Source organism: Cavia porcellus, unplaced genomic scaffold (genome assembly GCF_034190915.1).
Source record: "Cavia porcellus strain 051 isolate PalLab524CR breed Dunkin Hartley unplaced genomic scaffold, mCavPor4.1 scaffold_4, whole genome shotgun sequence".
Taxonomy (NCBI): domain Eukaryota; kingdom Metazoa; phylum Chordata; class Mammalia; order Rodentia; family Caviidae; genus Cavia; species Cavia porcellus.
Genome location: NW_026947487.1, coordinates 106,952,671 through 106,969,164, shown reverse-complemented (window position 1 = coordinate 106,969,164; position 16,494 = coordinate 106,952,671). Strand labels below are relative to the sequence as shown.

At 47.6% G+C, this 16,494-nt stretch overlaps 1 protein-coding gene across 4 annotated transcripts in view; it reads left to right on the top strand.

Annotated features, from left to right (window-relative positions):
* The window catches only part of Cfdp1 (craniofacial development protein 1), a 138,602-nt gene extending 129,706 nt beyond the window's left edge, over positions 1-8,896 (top strand). For 2 of the 4 annotated variants that reach the window (XM_063247687.1, XM_003472030.5), the window contains one exon: positions 409-8,896. In XM_063247687.1, coding sequence (XP_063103757.1) covers positions 409-499 — 91 coding nt within the window. In that variant the 3' untranslated portion in view covers positions 500-8,896. The remainder of the gene's footprint in view (positions 1-408) is intronic. The other 2 variants (XR_010047040.1, XR_010047038.1) reach the window with 2 other exon arrangements.
* Positions 8,897-16,494: the final 7,598 nt, after the last annotated feature.

Genomic DNA, 16,494 nt, shown 5'->3' with positions numbered 1-16,494 from the left:
AGAGAGGTTCAGTTCTCCCCAGCATTGCCCACCTGATGTGTAACTGAGCTAGGGTTAAACTCTTAAGCTGGTATCATTTCTTCTTCCTTTAAAGTCTTATTACTAAATTGCATTATTTCCTGCCACCAAGATCCTAATGTATTTTCCCTTGATGAGCTGTTGCCATATCCTTTCCGTTTACTTCATTCACATCTGAACCAGGATGGCCCTTGGGACTCTCCAGACCAGATGGATGTGGTTTGGCTGTCAGTGACACCAAGCAGGTTGGTCACTCTAGCTACCAGCTGGGTTCATCTGCTTGTGTTTGCTGTGGCCAGTTTTATTCCAGGGGTTGGGACTGGGCAAAGAAGACCATTCGCCCTAGGGATTCTACTGACAAATGCCTTTTTTTTTTTTCCCATCTTCTAGGTACATTGAACGGAAGGCTTTTCTAGAGCGTGTGGACCACAGGCAGTTTGAAATTGAACGAGATCTCAGGCTGAGCAAAATGAAGCCTTGACGTGGAGAATCCATAACAGCTCAATCCTGTTGACAATGTGAGCTTTCTATGCATCTGTGAATCTCTTCCAGCGTCCTCTTCTACTATTACCCAGCAAGGTCTTTTTTCTATATGAGGTTTTGTTTGTGTATCTTGATCTCACATGGTTTCACTCATTTTATTTTTAAAAGTTTGTCCTTAAAAAAGTAAATAAAGTCAGTCCTCAGCAAACGTGGAGAAGACAAAGACCTCACTCACCTCCCTTTACTCTGCTGCACAGTCCAGCAGGAGCCCTCCAGCACATCCCAGGCCTGCTGGGAAGGCGGAGGTCTGGCTGCTATGGTGGAGAGAGCTGACTGGCTGGATTGGATGGAGCCTTTGAGGCCTCAGCACTCTCCAGAGTCAGCTGTGTGTTGAAGACCCAGGGAAGGAAGCTTGCTGGGGTGCAGTGACATCGAGTCCTGGGTGTTCTCGATTCCGCTCAGGCTTCTCTGCTGATCGCTGTCTCCTGAATGAGATTCTTACTGATACCATGTAAGTCTGAAAGTTAGGATCTACTGTTGCTGCATAGGGTTCTCCCATTTGTGTCTTTTTCTTTTGTTTCCAAAGAAAAGTCAACATCAGGTCATCTCAGTAATTCTTTAATTTTGGTTTCTCAAAGAACATTCTACAATACTTCTTTTGCACACACCTGCAGTCCCAGCACTCTGCAAGCTAAGGAAGGGGGATCACTGAGTTTGAAACCCTGGCCAAAAAAAAAAAAAAAAGACTCCTTTATTTATTACAATCTGTAAGAAAAGGCTCCTTAGGAGGCTATTACAAGTTTGAGTCCAGTCTGGTCAAAGTAGCAAGATCTTATCTCAAAGATTTTTTTTTTTTTTAAGAAGAACCACTGAGGAGATAGCTCAGTGTGAAGGCCCAGGGTTTAGTCCCTAGTAATAGCAAAGAAAAAAAGCTTTAAATTCCAAACTTCCTGCTTAGAATTAAATATTCGCTAGGGAGAGGAGAAAAAGAATAAGAAGCAAATTTTTGTTGAAGAAGGAAGTGAGAGTAGAGACCATTCATGTTAGTAAAACGTGAAATTGCACAACCTGCTCTGGAGTGGGAGGGTAGAGGTGGGGTTCCAGAGTGGAATCTCTTTCCTGCCCAGACAGCTACCAGCTGTGCGACCTGGACCACCAGTCAGTTTTCTGAGCCTGAGGGACTAAACAAGCTGCTGACAGCCTGATGGGGCCCATCCAGGCCTGTGCAGTCAGTGTTCTTGGTAGCCAAAACATGATGGCCTGTGCTGGATGGTGAGGGTGTTGGAAATACTACTTCCCATAAAGGTAGTTTACAAGCTGCATGTGAACCCACTCTGTCACATCCACTCTGATAAAGGACTCTTAAAAGTGGCTAGAAATCGTTTCAGACCAGCATCAGAACAGGTGGCCTGTGAAGTCTCAGCTGTTTCTGCACTGGAACCCAGGAATAACAGGAAGGTGCTGTTATTCCAGCCAGTGCTTTGATCAGGGTAGGCCCCACAGACCCACAGTGGGGGCCAGCTGAGGTTTAAGGCGAAGGCCCTGCCTGAGCTGCTGCCTGGCCCGTGGCCCTCACCCACTACATTGGCTGCAGCTTCCCCGAGTGCTCTGGAACTCTGCACTCCATTTCACAGGCTTCATCGCAGTGGCTGCTGTGCCACCAACACAGGAGCTGGCTCTTCTCCCTGTTTCAAAATGATCTGGACCAGGGTTCTTCTGTTCATGAATAGTTACACCTTTGAAGCCTAAGAGACTAGAAGGGAAGCTGCAGGACAGGTTGTGCTCCAGGACATGGGAAGTGAAGGATGGTAGTCAGGGGGAATCACAGCTGTGCCTTGGCCTCGCCTGCCTGCTTGAAAGATCCAGTCCTCTCTGAGGTTTCTCCTTCTGTGCCCTGCATTCAGTAAAGGTCACACTCTGTGGAAAGGTCACTTCCTTTCTGCCCCTTTTGATTAGGTGCACATTTTCTCCGCAGGTGTGCTGTGCACTCCTGACTCCACATAGTGAACTTTTTACCTGTGAATCTTGGAAAGCCTCTCCAGTCTTAGTCTCTTTGAAAGGAGCTGGCTGTTATCAGGAGATGCATAACTGTATGCGTCATTCCTGCGAAAGAGGCCCTTCATCCTAATGTCCCACTCTGATATCTTAAACTGATTTGCTGTGACTTCAGCTTCTCCTTGACCTACATGGAGCCTCAACCGTGTGTGTGTGTGTGTGTGTGTGTGTGTGTGTGTGTGTGTGTGTGTGACACAGAGAGAGAGAGACTCACTGTGTAGTTGAAGTTAACTTGAAATCATCATGTAGCTCAGGCTGGCCTCAAACTTGCAGCAGTCCTCCTTCCTCAGCCTCCCAAGTGCTAGGATTACAGGTGTGTGCCACCATGGGTGGAACCTCATCTTTAAAAGCCTCCCATTCTGACCACACTCTGTCTGATTAACAATGCACTTGCCCCAGCTGACACCTGTGCAGGAACTTATGTGCACACATATATGGTGCCTTAGTACCCTTACAGCAGGGTATTAATGTCTCACTGGTCACAGCTGTAGGCCACCTGGAAAAGTACTTACTATTTCCAGGCTTTACTGTGAAAGTCAGATTGAGAGAAGAGAATTTAGGCTTAGGTGATAGGCCAGCAGCCAGCCAGTATACCTGGCACATTTGTCTTTGTCATAACCAACAGCCTTTTTTCCCTTTAATTTTAAAAACTGTCCCAGAAAAGGGGGTAGATTTAAAGATGAAACAAGATGGGCCATGTGTTCGTAATTGTTGAAACTGGGAGAAAAGTGTACTTGATCCATTTTGCTATTCTCTATTTTTATGAGGATTTTAATTTTCATAACAAAACATTTTTTTCTAAATAGTCCCAGAGCTCTGTGCAAGAAACGACTTTCAAGCTGTATGTGGTGGTGCACACCTGTAATCTCAGCATCCTGGAGACTGAGGCAGAGGATTGCTGAGAGTTTGAGGCCAGCCTGGGCTACAAAGTGAGTTTAAGGCCAGCCTGAAACCCTGTCTCAAGTCAAAAGGGGGAAAGAGAGAGAGACAGAGAGAGAGAGAGAGAAGGCGGAGGAGGAGAAAAGGAAGGACTTTGAAGTGCTCAGAGCTGGACCAAGAAAGCACAGAAGTGGTAGGAATGTAGGATGTGGTCTCTGTCTCCTAAGATCCTGTGCCTGTTTTAGCACCTCAGAAAGCAAGCTTTGCATATTCTGCCACCTCATCCTCCTCTGCTGTCTTCTGTCCATTGCTTACTGTGGTGGGTCAAGGTCAAGGAACAGAGGAATCGGTAACTGAGACAGGCCCTGTGTTGGCCACGAGCCACTGTTTTCTGTGTGAGAGGCTGTTTCTTGTAGGTGTGAACCAGCGCCAGGAGCCTCCTCAGCCCTTGCACAGCCATGTGCAGTGGGCTGAGGAACTGGGGCTGCATCGTGCAGGGTCTGGTACCTGCCAGGGGCCCAGGCAGAGGTCTGAGCACATGGGCATCCATGGAGGGTACCTCAGACATGTAGAGGCCACTGTTGGGCCTTCTGTCTGGTTATCTGGGCTGCTGCCTCAGCTGCATTGCCCCCTTTTCCATTCTCTTCCTATGTCACTTTCAAATGCCTGGCCTTCCCCAGTGGGGCCATCCAGGGCAGGGGTGCTGATTAAGCACATTTGTATTCAGTCAAGAATCACCTTTGGGGGCTGGGCATGTGATTCAGTGGTAGAGAGTGCCTAGCACCTTCACAGTCCTTGTTTTCAAGTGCTGTTTCAAAAAAAAAAGGCCCATTTCATCAGAGTGTCCTACAAACCATGGCAGACTGTCTGGCCCATGGTTTGTGAGGACAGGGGGATCATACTTTATCTGCCTCTTCAAATTCACATTTGGTGGAAATTCACTCCCAAAGGAAAAGATGTCCCGTTATCCAGGAGTCGGGAACTGTCAGGGAAATGTTTGCGGGAAGTGGGAAGTGGCAAGAATGAGTCAGTGCCCGGGCAGGTCGGCAGCCTTGGGCCAGCTCCAGTGTCCGGCCCTCGCTGTGGCCTGAGTGAGTGGTGCACCCGTCCAAGGACACCTCTTAGCTATCCTGCAGAGTCCAGGGACTCCCCAGGAGTTGAGCCTCCTGCCTTGCCCTGACCGGCAGTCCTGTTTCTTTCCTTCTTTCCGTGTCCCAGTTGAGTGTCAGATTTCCAGGTCACCTATTACCTTCTCCTTACTGAAAAAACTGCCCTGAATCTGTGTAAGGTCAAAGAAGGAAGCATCCTCTCCCCATGCTCCCCTCCCGAGTCCTGAGGACCAAAGTGCTCTAATTAGGAACTGAGCATGAGGCCTCTCGAGGGCCTGAGAACTAAACCTGAAGTGCACTCAGTGCTGTCAGAGCTAATCAGGAGGAACTAGGTGAGGGCCCTGGCGGATGGTCCACCTGGGGCCTGTACTCACAGCAGGTCAGCTGAGCAGCTGGCACCGCAGAAGGACATGGGGCACACTAGGGAGGAGCATGGCAATGCTGCCTCTGTGCCCAGGAAGGTGATGGGCTTCCCAGGTGGTTGCCAAGCTGAGCTGGCCCCAAGTGGCATGGCAGGGCATATGTGGTTGGTGGGTGCAGTCTGGTGGGACTTGGGGCAAGGGGCCTACAGCAAGCACTTAGCAGACTGCTACCTTTGGATGTGAGTCCCTTGCCAGAGCTAGAAGCAATCAGGCATTTTGGGAACACTCATGGCACAGAACTGAGCAATCAGGAAGTGGTATGAGCATGGTGGCTCCTGGGCAAAGAGCTCTTGAGCAGAAGAAGCTCATCCTGGTATCAATGAGGAATCCATGGTCCCACATGCCAGGGCCTTCTTTCAGCTGTCTGTTAGGACCCCTCCATTTCCCAGAGGAGATGACTTGTCTGATTCCCCAGGCACCAGCCAGTGGTCCCATGCGCAGGGCACAAATGCAGGGCCCCAAGGGGAGCGGCAAGATGAACAACTTCTCCTTACCTTCTGCCGCCTCTGCTGCTGAATGGCTCCTGGGAAGGAAGATTGGAGTGCCAGGAGATGGACAAACTCCGGATGTGGAGACAGACTGAAAGGAATGGCAGCTGACCTCCCAAAGATGAGGTGCACCGGCCACAACCTGAGTCCTGACCAGTATAAGGGCTCTGCAGGGGCAAGTGTACTGCTGAGAAGCTCTCCCGGACACTGGCCCAGCCTCCTCTATAAAGTTCTTTGTGGGTGTGTGCATGTGTGTGTCTTCTTGGGACAGGGTCTCACTATGCAGTTCAGGCCAGCTTTGAACTCAGTAGCTCAGGCTAGCCTCAAACTTGAGGCAATCCTCCTGCCTTAGCTTCCTAAGTACTGTGCCCAGAGATTACTGGCATGCGCCACCATGCCTGGCCTATCCACAAATTCCTTGCATGCTGCTGCTTTGTATATGTGTTCTAAGGAAACTTGGATCCAAAAATCCAGATGCCGTTTTTTTCCACAGGCAAGTTGACCTCATCAAGGAACTGGGAAGGGAAAGTTGAATGGAGTCCTCCCTTGGCCCTGCAGCGGCTCTGACCACACAGCCCTCCTTGGTTTGCACCTCTCTCCTTGTCTGAGACCCCAAAATGGGCAGACTTTCCAGAGTCTCTGCATACCTAAGGGACAAGGTGGCTAAATCAGGAGGGTGACCCTCAGGCTCAGGCACAGTGGGGCACCCTGCCTCGAACTTTCCTCGCTCTGATACTGCTGAGTCCCTCAGCCTCTCTGAGTCTCAGATTCCTCACTTCAAGATGCAGCTAAGAACCTTGGTACATTGTATTAAGTGAAGCCACTCTCCTGGGGATTTAGCTCAGCGGCATAAGCGCCTGCCTTGAAAGCAGGCAGTCGTGAGTTCGATCCCCGGTACCGATAAAAAGGAAAAAGATTAAAAAAAAAAAAAAAAAAAAGTGAAGCCACTCTCCGGGTGCTAAGATACTGTAATTCAGCTGTGTGCCTCCTCACCCCCAAGAAAGCCGAGCTATCGGAGTAAAAATTAGTACCACTCTGAAGAACACTTGGTGTTGCCTCACAAATCTGGAGCCGAACCTGGCCACAACACAACTTTTTGGGTTTACATCCCAGAAGCCTTGGTGTGTACAAAAGGAGGCAGGGTTATTGGCAGTCATCAATCCCTGGAAACCACTGTAGTAGGGGAAACATTTCTCCTGTATCCTTAGGGTTGCAGATTAAATGGATATTAACAGATTAACAGAAGAAAAACATAAACTATATAAACTTTAGCTTTTTGTTTTTCTTACATAGAAGTCTTTAAGTCTTGCATAGAAGTCTTTAAGAAATATGAAGATGCAAAGAAGCAGAGGTGAATGTTTATATGCTGAGCTGGAGGACAGGGAAGTGGTTCAGGGTTGGTACACTTGCCTCACATGCATGAGGCCCTGGGTCCCATCCCTAGCACCACAATAGTAAATGTTTATGTGCACACATACATGAACTGAATTGAGTCAAGGATTACTGTTGAAATATGGGGGGGGGGGCAGTTCCCAGGACCTTCAAATTTAGCTGCGTCCCCACCCTTTTTTTTTTTTTTTTTTTTAATTTTGAGACGGTCATACTAAGTTGTCCAGCTAGGCTCAAACTAGGCTCAAAGCTGCCTTAGCTTCCCAGAGAATAGGGATTACAAGCATTTATCATCACACACAGGAGCAAAAAATGATTGGGAAAATGTGACAAAGCAAAGGGTCCTGAGCTAAGGTCAGTGACTGGGGAAGTGACAAAATAAGAGTGAGTTAGTCTAAGTTTGCATATGCAGATTTCTCTCTGCCTTCCTAGGTGACAAAAACATCTTTCCTTCTGGAGTAGGGAGGACACATTTCACATGGGTATTTTACCTACTGCTATTAAGAGGAAGAAGAATGGTCAGAATATCCTTCTGGCATCTACTCTTTCAGGGAGTCAATAGTGCAGAGTAGCATATTTTGTGATGGCCTATTCTGAACACCACCACCCAGTGACCCCCAGGAAAATGGGTCTGTTGTAAAATAGACATGCACCAGCACATGATTCGGCTGCGGAGAGAATGAGCTGGGGCCGGGTGCAGGTGAGAGCCTTGTAGCCAGCATGGATGCCAAAAGCAAGTGCCAGGCACAATGGCCTACACCCATCATCTCAGTTACTCAGGTGGCTGAGGCAGGAGAATCACAAGTTCCAGGCCAGGGGCTGGGGATTTAGCTCAGCGGCATAAGCACCTGCCTTGCAAGCAGGCGGTCGTGAGTTCAATCCCTGGTACCAATAAAAATGAAAAAGACAAAAAAAAAAAAAAAAAAAAAAACAAGTTCCAGGCCAACCTGGGCAATTTAGTGAGATTTTGTCTCAAAATGAAAAAGTTTAAAAGGACTGGGAATGTTGCTAAGGGTAGAGTACTTACCTAGCATTTATGTGGCCCTACATTCAGTCCCCAGCACCACAAAAAATAAAATGGTTAGTGTTATATCCTGTGACTTGAATTAAAAACACAAAATGTACTCTGTATTGATTGGTTTAGAATGCACTGATACAGTGATAAACAGGCTCAGCTGGTGGACACCACTTAATGGAATAGGGAAGATCTTATGATAAGATGCTGAAAAGGGCATTTACAGGTGCAGCACATGGTTTAATTCAGCAGGGAGTGACATAGATAATTCTTGCACATTCATCACATCCTGTTTTTCTGACGTGTTTCAGTATCTCATCTCAGCCTCCCAGAATCCAAGGGAAGGACAGTTCAAGGATGGAAGCGTTGCCATGGTGATGCATTTGCTGCCTTTCAGGAACTTTCTCTGCGTGTCATTCTGGGATAGCAGACATCCCAGGGTGATCCCCCAAGTGGGTCCTGGAGCAGAGTGACTCACACAGGTGCCCGCTACTTCCCTTGAAAGGCCAGCTCTGAGTGGCAGGGGGAGCTGAAGGGACCGGGCCAGGCCTTGAGGTCCCTCCTAGCTCAGCTGCCTGGTAGGACCATTCCTGCCAGCCAGTGGCATGAAGCCTGAGAGTCAGCCTCCATCACAAACACTCCTGTCATGGCCCTGACAAACACAGAGATGGGATATGAGAGGCCACATGTTATGCTTTGTGTCTAGATGTCCCCCCAAAGCTTTGTGTGGTCACAGATGGGGCTTTTTCAGAAGTGGCTGAATCTAGAATGTGTGACACAGAATTAATTCACAGTGCACTACTAGGATCAAGGACAGTTGCATCAAGTGTGTGAAAACTAGTTGCCCTAAATAGCCTGGATAAGGTTTAAGGGATAGAAAGAGCTGTGGTCATCCCTTGTTGCTTTGCTACTTTCTGCTCACCATGAACTTTTTCTCCTCTGTGATGCGTGTCTGCCATGCCACCCTGTCTTAAAGCCAGCTGATTATGGACTGAAATCTTTACAAACTGTGAGCCAAATAAACGTTTCCTTCTTTAACTTTGGGTGTTGACTATTTTGTCTCAGCAACAAGAACAATAACTAAAACAGAATTGGTACCAGAGAAATGGGGACATTGCTGTGACCATATCTTCTTTTGTTTGTTTGTTTTTGTTTTTGTTTTTGTTTTTTGGTGCTGGGGATCAAACTCAAGACCTTGCACTTGCCAGACAGGCACTTATGCCACTGAGCCAAATCCTCAGCCCCTTTGTGACTATACCTGACCATGTGGTTCAGGAGTTTTTCAGAACAATTTACAGGAAGAGTTTGAAAAGGTACAGAGATGCACCCAAAAAAGTAAAGCTGGAACACCTTAGGCTCTACTTGATGGGAGATTCTGGTGAAAACTCAGAAGAGAGGGGCTGGGGATTTAGCTGGGGCTGGGGATTTAGCTCAGCGGCATAAGCACCTGCCTTGCAAGCAGGCAGTCGTGAGTTCGATCCCCGGTACCGATAAAAATGAAAAAGACAAAAAAAAAAAAAAAAAGAAAAAGAAAACTCAGAAGAGGGGGCTGGGGATTTAGCTCAGCGGCATAAGCACCTGCCTTGCAAGCAGGCCGTCATGAGTTCGATCCCTGGTACCGATAAATATGAAAAAAAGAAAACTCAGAAGACCAGAAGTCAGACAGAAATCCTGCTGGTAAGGATTAGGCTCAGGAGGCTGCTGCTGGGAAGAAGGACTGCATTGACAGTTGGGCTCCACATGGTGTGTGTTATACTATCTTGGGAGAAAGTTTACATTTTGCTTATGTTGAGAGACTTTGCCTGAGACTGAGATTAAGGGCAGCAGACTAAATCTTTAGACTGCCTTCAAAGAAATTTGAAGGCAGTCTAATGTTGAGGCACAAATGGCATGGCTGTTGTTAGAAGCTTTTAGACAGATCTGTGTTGAGAATCAAGAGCAAAGCATCCAGCAGAATGATTTTGTTTTGAATTTGGCAAAAAAGGAAGCACCTGTAGAGCTTTGTAGTGTAAAGATAGAGCAGAGGAGATCTTGATTGAGGAATAACAGGAGGATAGAAGAGATGGCCTGAGGACATCACAGGAAGCAGCAGGACTCTATCCTTAGCAGTCTCAAAAAATGAAAGATTGCTTTGAGAAGAGAGCCCCAGAGCACCATGTTCTAGAAAAGCAGTGGCCTAGGAAAGTTGTTCCTCAGGATTTGGTTCATAGGCACTTGATCCCTAGAGGATGCCTGGTTACTGCCCCAGCTAGCAAGAGACTTTGGCATCATCCATGTGGTGCATGCAGAATGGAAGAGTTGTGGGGTCAGAAAGGCTTCTACCAGATTTCAGAAGAAGGCCTGGGAGGCCAAGTAAGTGGTGTGTCCCTGAGAGGCCAATATGTGAAGCTGTAAGTGTGAAGCCAAAAGTTTTTTAGAGACCCCAGAAATTTGGAGAAATTTGGTCATCTGAGGAAAGCTACAAGGAAGGAGTAGAACCCACCCAAGAGAAACCATGGGAGCTACAACCAACAACAGTTTGGTAACATCTTGGCACAGATTTCCTCAAGTGCTGCATGTGAACTACAGGACTTGATATTTGCACTGTTAGTTTTGGACTTGTTTTAGTCCCAATCCTTTGTATTCCCATTTTTACCTTTTGGAATGATAATGTTTATCTTGTTCCATTCAATGTTGAAAGTTTTTAACTCTCTTTTCATTTGTACAAAGGCCTGCAAGCTGAGTTTGCTCTAAATCTCAGAGAGGATTTTGGACTTGGACTTTTCAGCAGTGACGAAACTGATAGGACTTTGGCAACTCTTAGAGATGGACTAAATGCCTTTTGCATAAAGGGATGTGCATGAGACTTTGAGGGTCCAGGGATAGAATGTTATGGCTTGTAGCTGTTTTTTGTTTGTTTGTTTTTTCTTTTTCTTTTTTTATCAGTACCAGGGATCAATCTCAGGACCACACGCTTGCAAGGCAGCTGCTGAGCTAAATCCCCAGCTCCTGTTTGTTTTTTAAACAGGGTCTTAATAGGTAGTTCAGGATGGCCTTGAACTCAGGCTAGCTCCAAACTCACAGCAATCCTCTTGCCTCAACCTCCTGAGTGCTAGAATCATTGCAGGCATGAGCCACCACGCCCAGCAATGGCTGCTTTAGATGTCCTCTCAAAACCTCATGTGGTGGGGCTGGGGATTTAGCTGAGTGGCATAAGCACCTGCCTTGCAAGCGTCCAGTTGTGAGTTCAATCCCTGGTCAAAAAAAAAAAAAAAAAATTCATGTGGTCAGAGGTGGTCTCCTTCAGAGGTGATTAGATCTAAAGTGTGTGATTGAGTCATGATATAATGCTGGGATTAAAGGTGTGTGATTACCAAAGCAGTCCACTGATTGGTTTAGCATTGCCTTAATCCCCGTAGTCTGGATAAGACAAAGGAGGCAGAAAGATGCTCTTAAGGTTCCCTCCTTTGTTGCTTTTGCTGTCTTCCACCATTATGAGCGGTTGCCCCTTGCCTTGGTGGTGCCAGTTGATTATGGACTGAAACCTCTACAAGCTCTGAGCCAAATAAACCTTTCCTAGTGTAACTTTAGTTGTCGGGTATTTTGTCTCAGCAGCGAGAGGAAAGTATCTTAGACAACATGTAAGAAGGGTATCTCGGCAGGCCTCCGTGTGGGGGATACAAAGCCATTGGTTCCTGACCTGAGAAAATGAGCTTGAAATTTGAATGCACCAGAATGAATTAAGTCCCTGTCCAGGTTTTCTGAAGAACTCACAGCAGGGCAATCTCCAAACTCTGTCCAGGCCCCAAGGCCACAACTGTGACTTGGGGCTACAGTGGGTGCCTTCTCAGTGTCACCAGAACTACTCTGACCAACCACTCCCCAGTCTCCTGCTTCTCCACTAATCACTTGCATTGTAACTGGGCCTACCAGATTGCCAAGCAGCCTGAATGACCAGTGGAAGGCATTTTTAAGTTTCTTGGTGTCCAAGGGCATGATCTCAGGCAGGTCACCTCCCCTCTGCTTGCTTGTAGCAACCCATGGTTCTGTTACGGCTCTACCCCTAGCTGCACTGTCAGACCTTTGAATCTGAGATTCAAGATCTTGAGACATGGGGAAGGAAAAATGCCCATATTCTAGTTACACCTCTGCCAGCCTTGTACCCACAGTATTTGACGTGTGCCCTTAAGCCAGCTGGAATTAACTGGCCTAGAAATGGTGACAATAAGCAACACTGCAGGCCTGTTTTGTTGTGTTACATTCTGTTTTTGCAGTACTAGAGACTGAACCCAGGGTCTCCACACTAAGCTATGTCTCTGGCCCTTTTTTTTTTTTTATCGGTACCGGGGATCAAACTCACGACCACACACTTGCAAGGTAGGCGCTTATACTGCTGAGCTAAATCCCCAGCCCCTCTAGCCCTTTTTTAAATTTTGAGACAGTCTCCATAAATTGTCCAGGCTGGGATCTAACAGGTGATTGTCCTGTCTCAGCCTCCCAGAGTGCTGGGATTACTTATAGGTATGTATTCAATGTGCATCCTGTATAATAAACTGTATTAGCAAGTATAGCAGTTTCCAGAGCCTGTGAGATGTCCTAACAAGCCATCAAGTCTGATAGGGGTAGGGGTGTGGGAGCCCCAGAACTCATAGCCAGCCAGAAGTGTGGGCTAAGTAAATGGGCACCCCGTTTGCAGCTGGCATCCACATGGGGACAGTTTTCTGGGGCTGAACCCTCTCTTACCCTGAGAAACAGGGTAGTCAGTGTCAGAACTGAACTGGATGGTTTCACATCCAATTGGTGTTGGAGAACTGATTGGTGTTAAGAAAATTCACAGGCCCGACTTTTGTCTAACCATTCCCTTAAGGCTGGACAGCTGCCGTGGGCAAATCGAGGGGCAGTGTGATGCACTGAAAACATTCACATCAGACACCCAGATTCTAATCCCAGCTCTTCTGGCCAGCTGGTGTCCTGGGGCTCATGGTCTGGCCCTCTGCCTTCCCCAGTCGTTTCTGCCACTGTAACCTTAAGGGGTACATTAAACAATGCCTGACATTTAACAGTAGGGCCTTGTTTGTTTTTGTTTGTTTGTTTGTTTGTTTGTTTGTGTTTGTTTTTGTTTTTGAGATAGGGTCTGGCTATACTGTCCTGGCTATCCCTGGACCCACTCCCTGGACTGACTCCTGGACTCAAATAGTACTCCTGCCTCAGCTTCCCAGTAACTGGGACTACAAGACATGCTGTCATACCTACCTCAGAACATACATTTCCAAAAAGCAGGAGGTGATTTCTTAGGCACTACGGGGTTTGAAAACTATTGCTTCTGGCCTCCCTAGCGGTATTTAAAAAAAAAAAAAAAAAAGGTAAAAGCCTCCAGCTAAAGAAAATTACATCTTCCTTTATTCTTGCCACTTCAAATAATTTGAATTCCAAAATTCCTGCAGCACAGGAAAACCTTAATGAGTAAGCCACCCTGTCCCTCCCTGCATCCGCTGAGACTTACCTGCCTGAACTTTCTCCTTCTCCCCAGTCTTTGGAGTCAGTCCAGGAAATGGCTCAGCTGCAGCCTCAAAGTTGTCAGGAACTTGGAGAAACAGCTGAAGTCAGGCCTGGGAAATCAGCAGGGAATTCAGGCAACAAAATCTCCCCAGGTCCCCACAAACACAGCTGAAGAGGCATCCTCTGCTACACAGGTGGTGAAACCCATCTGTGCGCCTATACCAGCTAAGCTGAGGTTGTAGTGTGGCTGTTAGGTTCCCTGGACCCTTGGAGATACCACCACCACCATCATTCGAACGTCTCTGTCAAAACAAGCCCTGTCGAGAGACATGAGGATCTCCCAGCCCTGGCCAGTGCACTAGTGCTAGGACCTTCCTTCCTGAGCTGGGCCACTGTGGGCTTTTCTCCCCTTCCTCCCTCTCACTGCTGTTTAGGGGTAGGAACAGCACTGCAGCACTGGGGATCAACCCAGGGCCTTCACACCGCACTGCGTCCCTAGTCCTTGCTTCCCACTGGTTTTCTTATTACAGAAAAAATCAGTTCATTACTGGAAATTTTGAAAGCCAGTGTGGGTGAGGGTTGCTCAGTGGTAGAGTAACAGGCTTAGCATTCCTGAGGTCCTGGGTTCCATCCCCAGCACCCTGTCCCACCCAAAAAACAAAGTTAGAAAAAAAAAAAGACAAAGGTGGCAGCAAGAACCTCAGGGCCAAGCCAGAGGTGGTGCTGGAGAATGGAGAGGCTGAGTCAGGGGGTTGCGCCTAAGCACCAGCCTGTCTTTCTAGGGTGCCAGCTGCCACACAGTCCCAGCAGCTCGATTTGAACCACAGCCACTGCACACCTCCAGGGGTGCCACCTGCAGAAAGTACAGCATGCAGCAGGAATGTGCCTCTTGCTGCTGTGTGACTCTCCACCCTACACTCCGGGAGGGTATTTCTACACCTCAGGGAGGACAGGCCAGGCCCCTCACCCTAGCCTGCACTGGCTTTCAGAGGTGACAGGGAGCCCAGTTCCTGCTCAAATGCAGACCTCCTCCCTGCAGAGTTCCTTCCTGTTCACACAAAGCTCAGCTCTCCCAGGGAGCACTGAGATTTTCCCAGTCCCCCACCCGTGCTGCCCTGGGGGAGGGCCCCCGCTGTTGGCAACATCACAGAGCTTCGGGGCAGGATGCTTGGTGATCTGTCCTCCCTGAGAATGTGGAACTGTGACCCTAGTGTGGCAGCCGTTCTCTCAGGCTCTTTAATAATTTAGGGAATGTATACTATTCAGCCCATTGGCTTCATCTCTGGATCAAAAACACAGAGCCCTGGGGATTATTTCCAGCGCAGAGGAAAAGGCCCCTTTCACAGTCACAGGCTGGGAGCTGTTCCTGGAAGGGTCTCTGGGTGTTTGCAAACAGCTTAGCCCTGGAGGTCAGTAACTAGTGCCCCAGGGCTGCACCCCAGCCTGCCTCCCTAGGTGTCCTCCTGGGGCAAGACCCTCGTGTCAGCCCCCAGGGTCTGTAGAAACCTTTCCAGTTTGCAGTTCTGAAAACTTAGCCACTGCATTTTCCCTCAACAACTGGTTTTTAAAAATTACCCTCAAGAACACGTTAGCAAGTGAAGTAAGCTAAACACAAATGGGCAAATCCTGTTTGACAGCACTTATGCCTGGTTGCCAGGAGTGGGGTGGGGCCATTATTTAATGAGTTCCGAGGATCTGCCTGCGTGGGATGGTGAAAGTGTTCCAGGGACAGACACTGGTGAGGGAGCACATGCTGGGAGTGTGTTTAATGCAACCACTCTGTACACCTAGCAATGGTTACAACAGTTCATTTATGTTTATGAGTATCCACTGCAATCTAAAAGGTGTGTTTACAGTTCTTGAAAAACGGATAAAGGTTAGGCATGATGGCACACACCTGTAGGTACTGTACATGGGAGGCCACTCTGGGAAAGACCCTGTCTCAAATAAAATGAAAAAGGGCCGGGAATATAGCTCATGCGTAAGTCCCCAGGTTAAATCCCCAACATTAAAAAAAAAAAATGGCTAAGTAATAAATGAATTCAAGAAAAATCAGAAAATCACACTTAACCCACTCTCCAACACCACTACCACCAAACACCTGATCTGTGAAAGTGTAATCCAGGCTCTGGGATTTAGCTCAGCAGCTCAAGTGCTTACCTGATAAGTGTGAGATCATGAGTTCAACCCCTGGTACCAAAACAGCTATAACAAAAAGAAAAAGAAATTGTAACTCATGAAAACTGAGAAGAAGCCCCAGTTCTGAGCCAGCACAGTACTAAGCACCCCCAAAACACCCCCAGTGATAAGGAAATCCCACCTTATCTTTAGCACCCCAGGTTATATGTGGATATCTGTGATGACAAAAATATAACCATGTCACCGGTGTGAAAATAGGGCACCCATTATTTGGGAGCCCCCTTTTCTCCCTCCACAGTACTCTAAATGTATTTTCCTGCAGTTGCACGTTGTTTGAGGCGACTGCCTGGGATTCTGCTGTGTGATGCCCATTTCTGAGCATGTGAGCTATGCCTAAGTCTTTTCCATCATAAGGAAATCTCTAAGTAACATCCTTGCTGCATTTTCTGACTACTTGTGAGTATATTTCTAGGATAAATTCCTAGACCTTCTGAGTCAAAAAGAATCTGCTGATATGAGGGCTTGTCTTGTCCATACTGCATACTGCAGCTTCCAATCATGTGTCCCCTTCCTGGGAAGAGGAAGTCATTCACACTTTAGAAAGAATAGGATAAGACTTGCAGCTCTGGGTCCCCTCCTCCCTGTCAGTGGAGGTTACCTCAAAGTAGGAGAGTTCAGTTCTCATGCTGAGAACCAGGCTTCATTGGGCAGTTCCTGTCCCTGTCCACAGCTTACAGGGCATCTTTGGCCACCCTTGTTCCTGAAGTTTCCTCTGATCTTCAGACTCAGTTCTTGCCCTCCATAAGCAGCTGTTGTTCATGCTGAGGAGTAATAATGGTCCCTGCCATTTAATAAGCAGAGAAGCCACGCCAGGTCTATTGTCTCCATTTCCACCTGTACCATTCAAGAGTCCTTCCAGCCACCTACAGACTATTCTTCCATTCCACAGATGAGGAAACTGAGCCCCTGGCAGGTGAGCTTCCACATACACAGGCTTTCAGATATAAGCCACCAAGGAC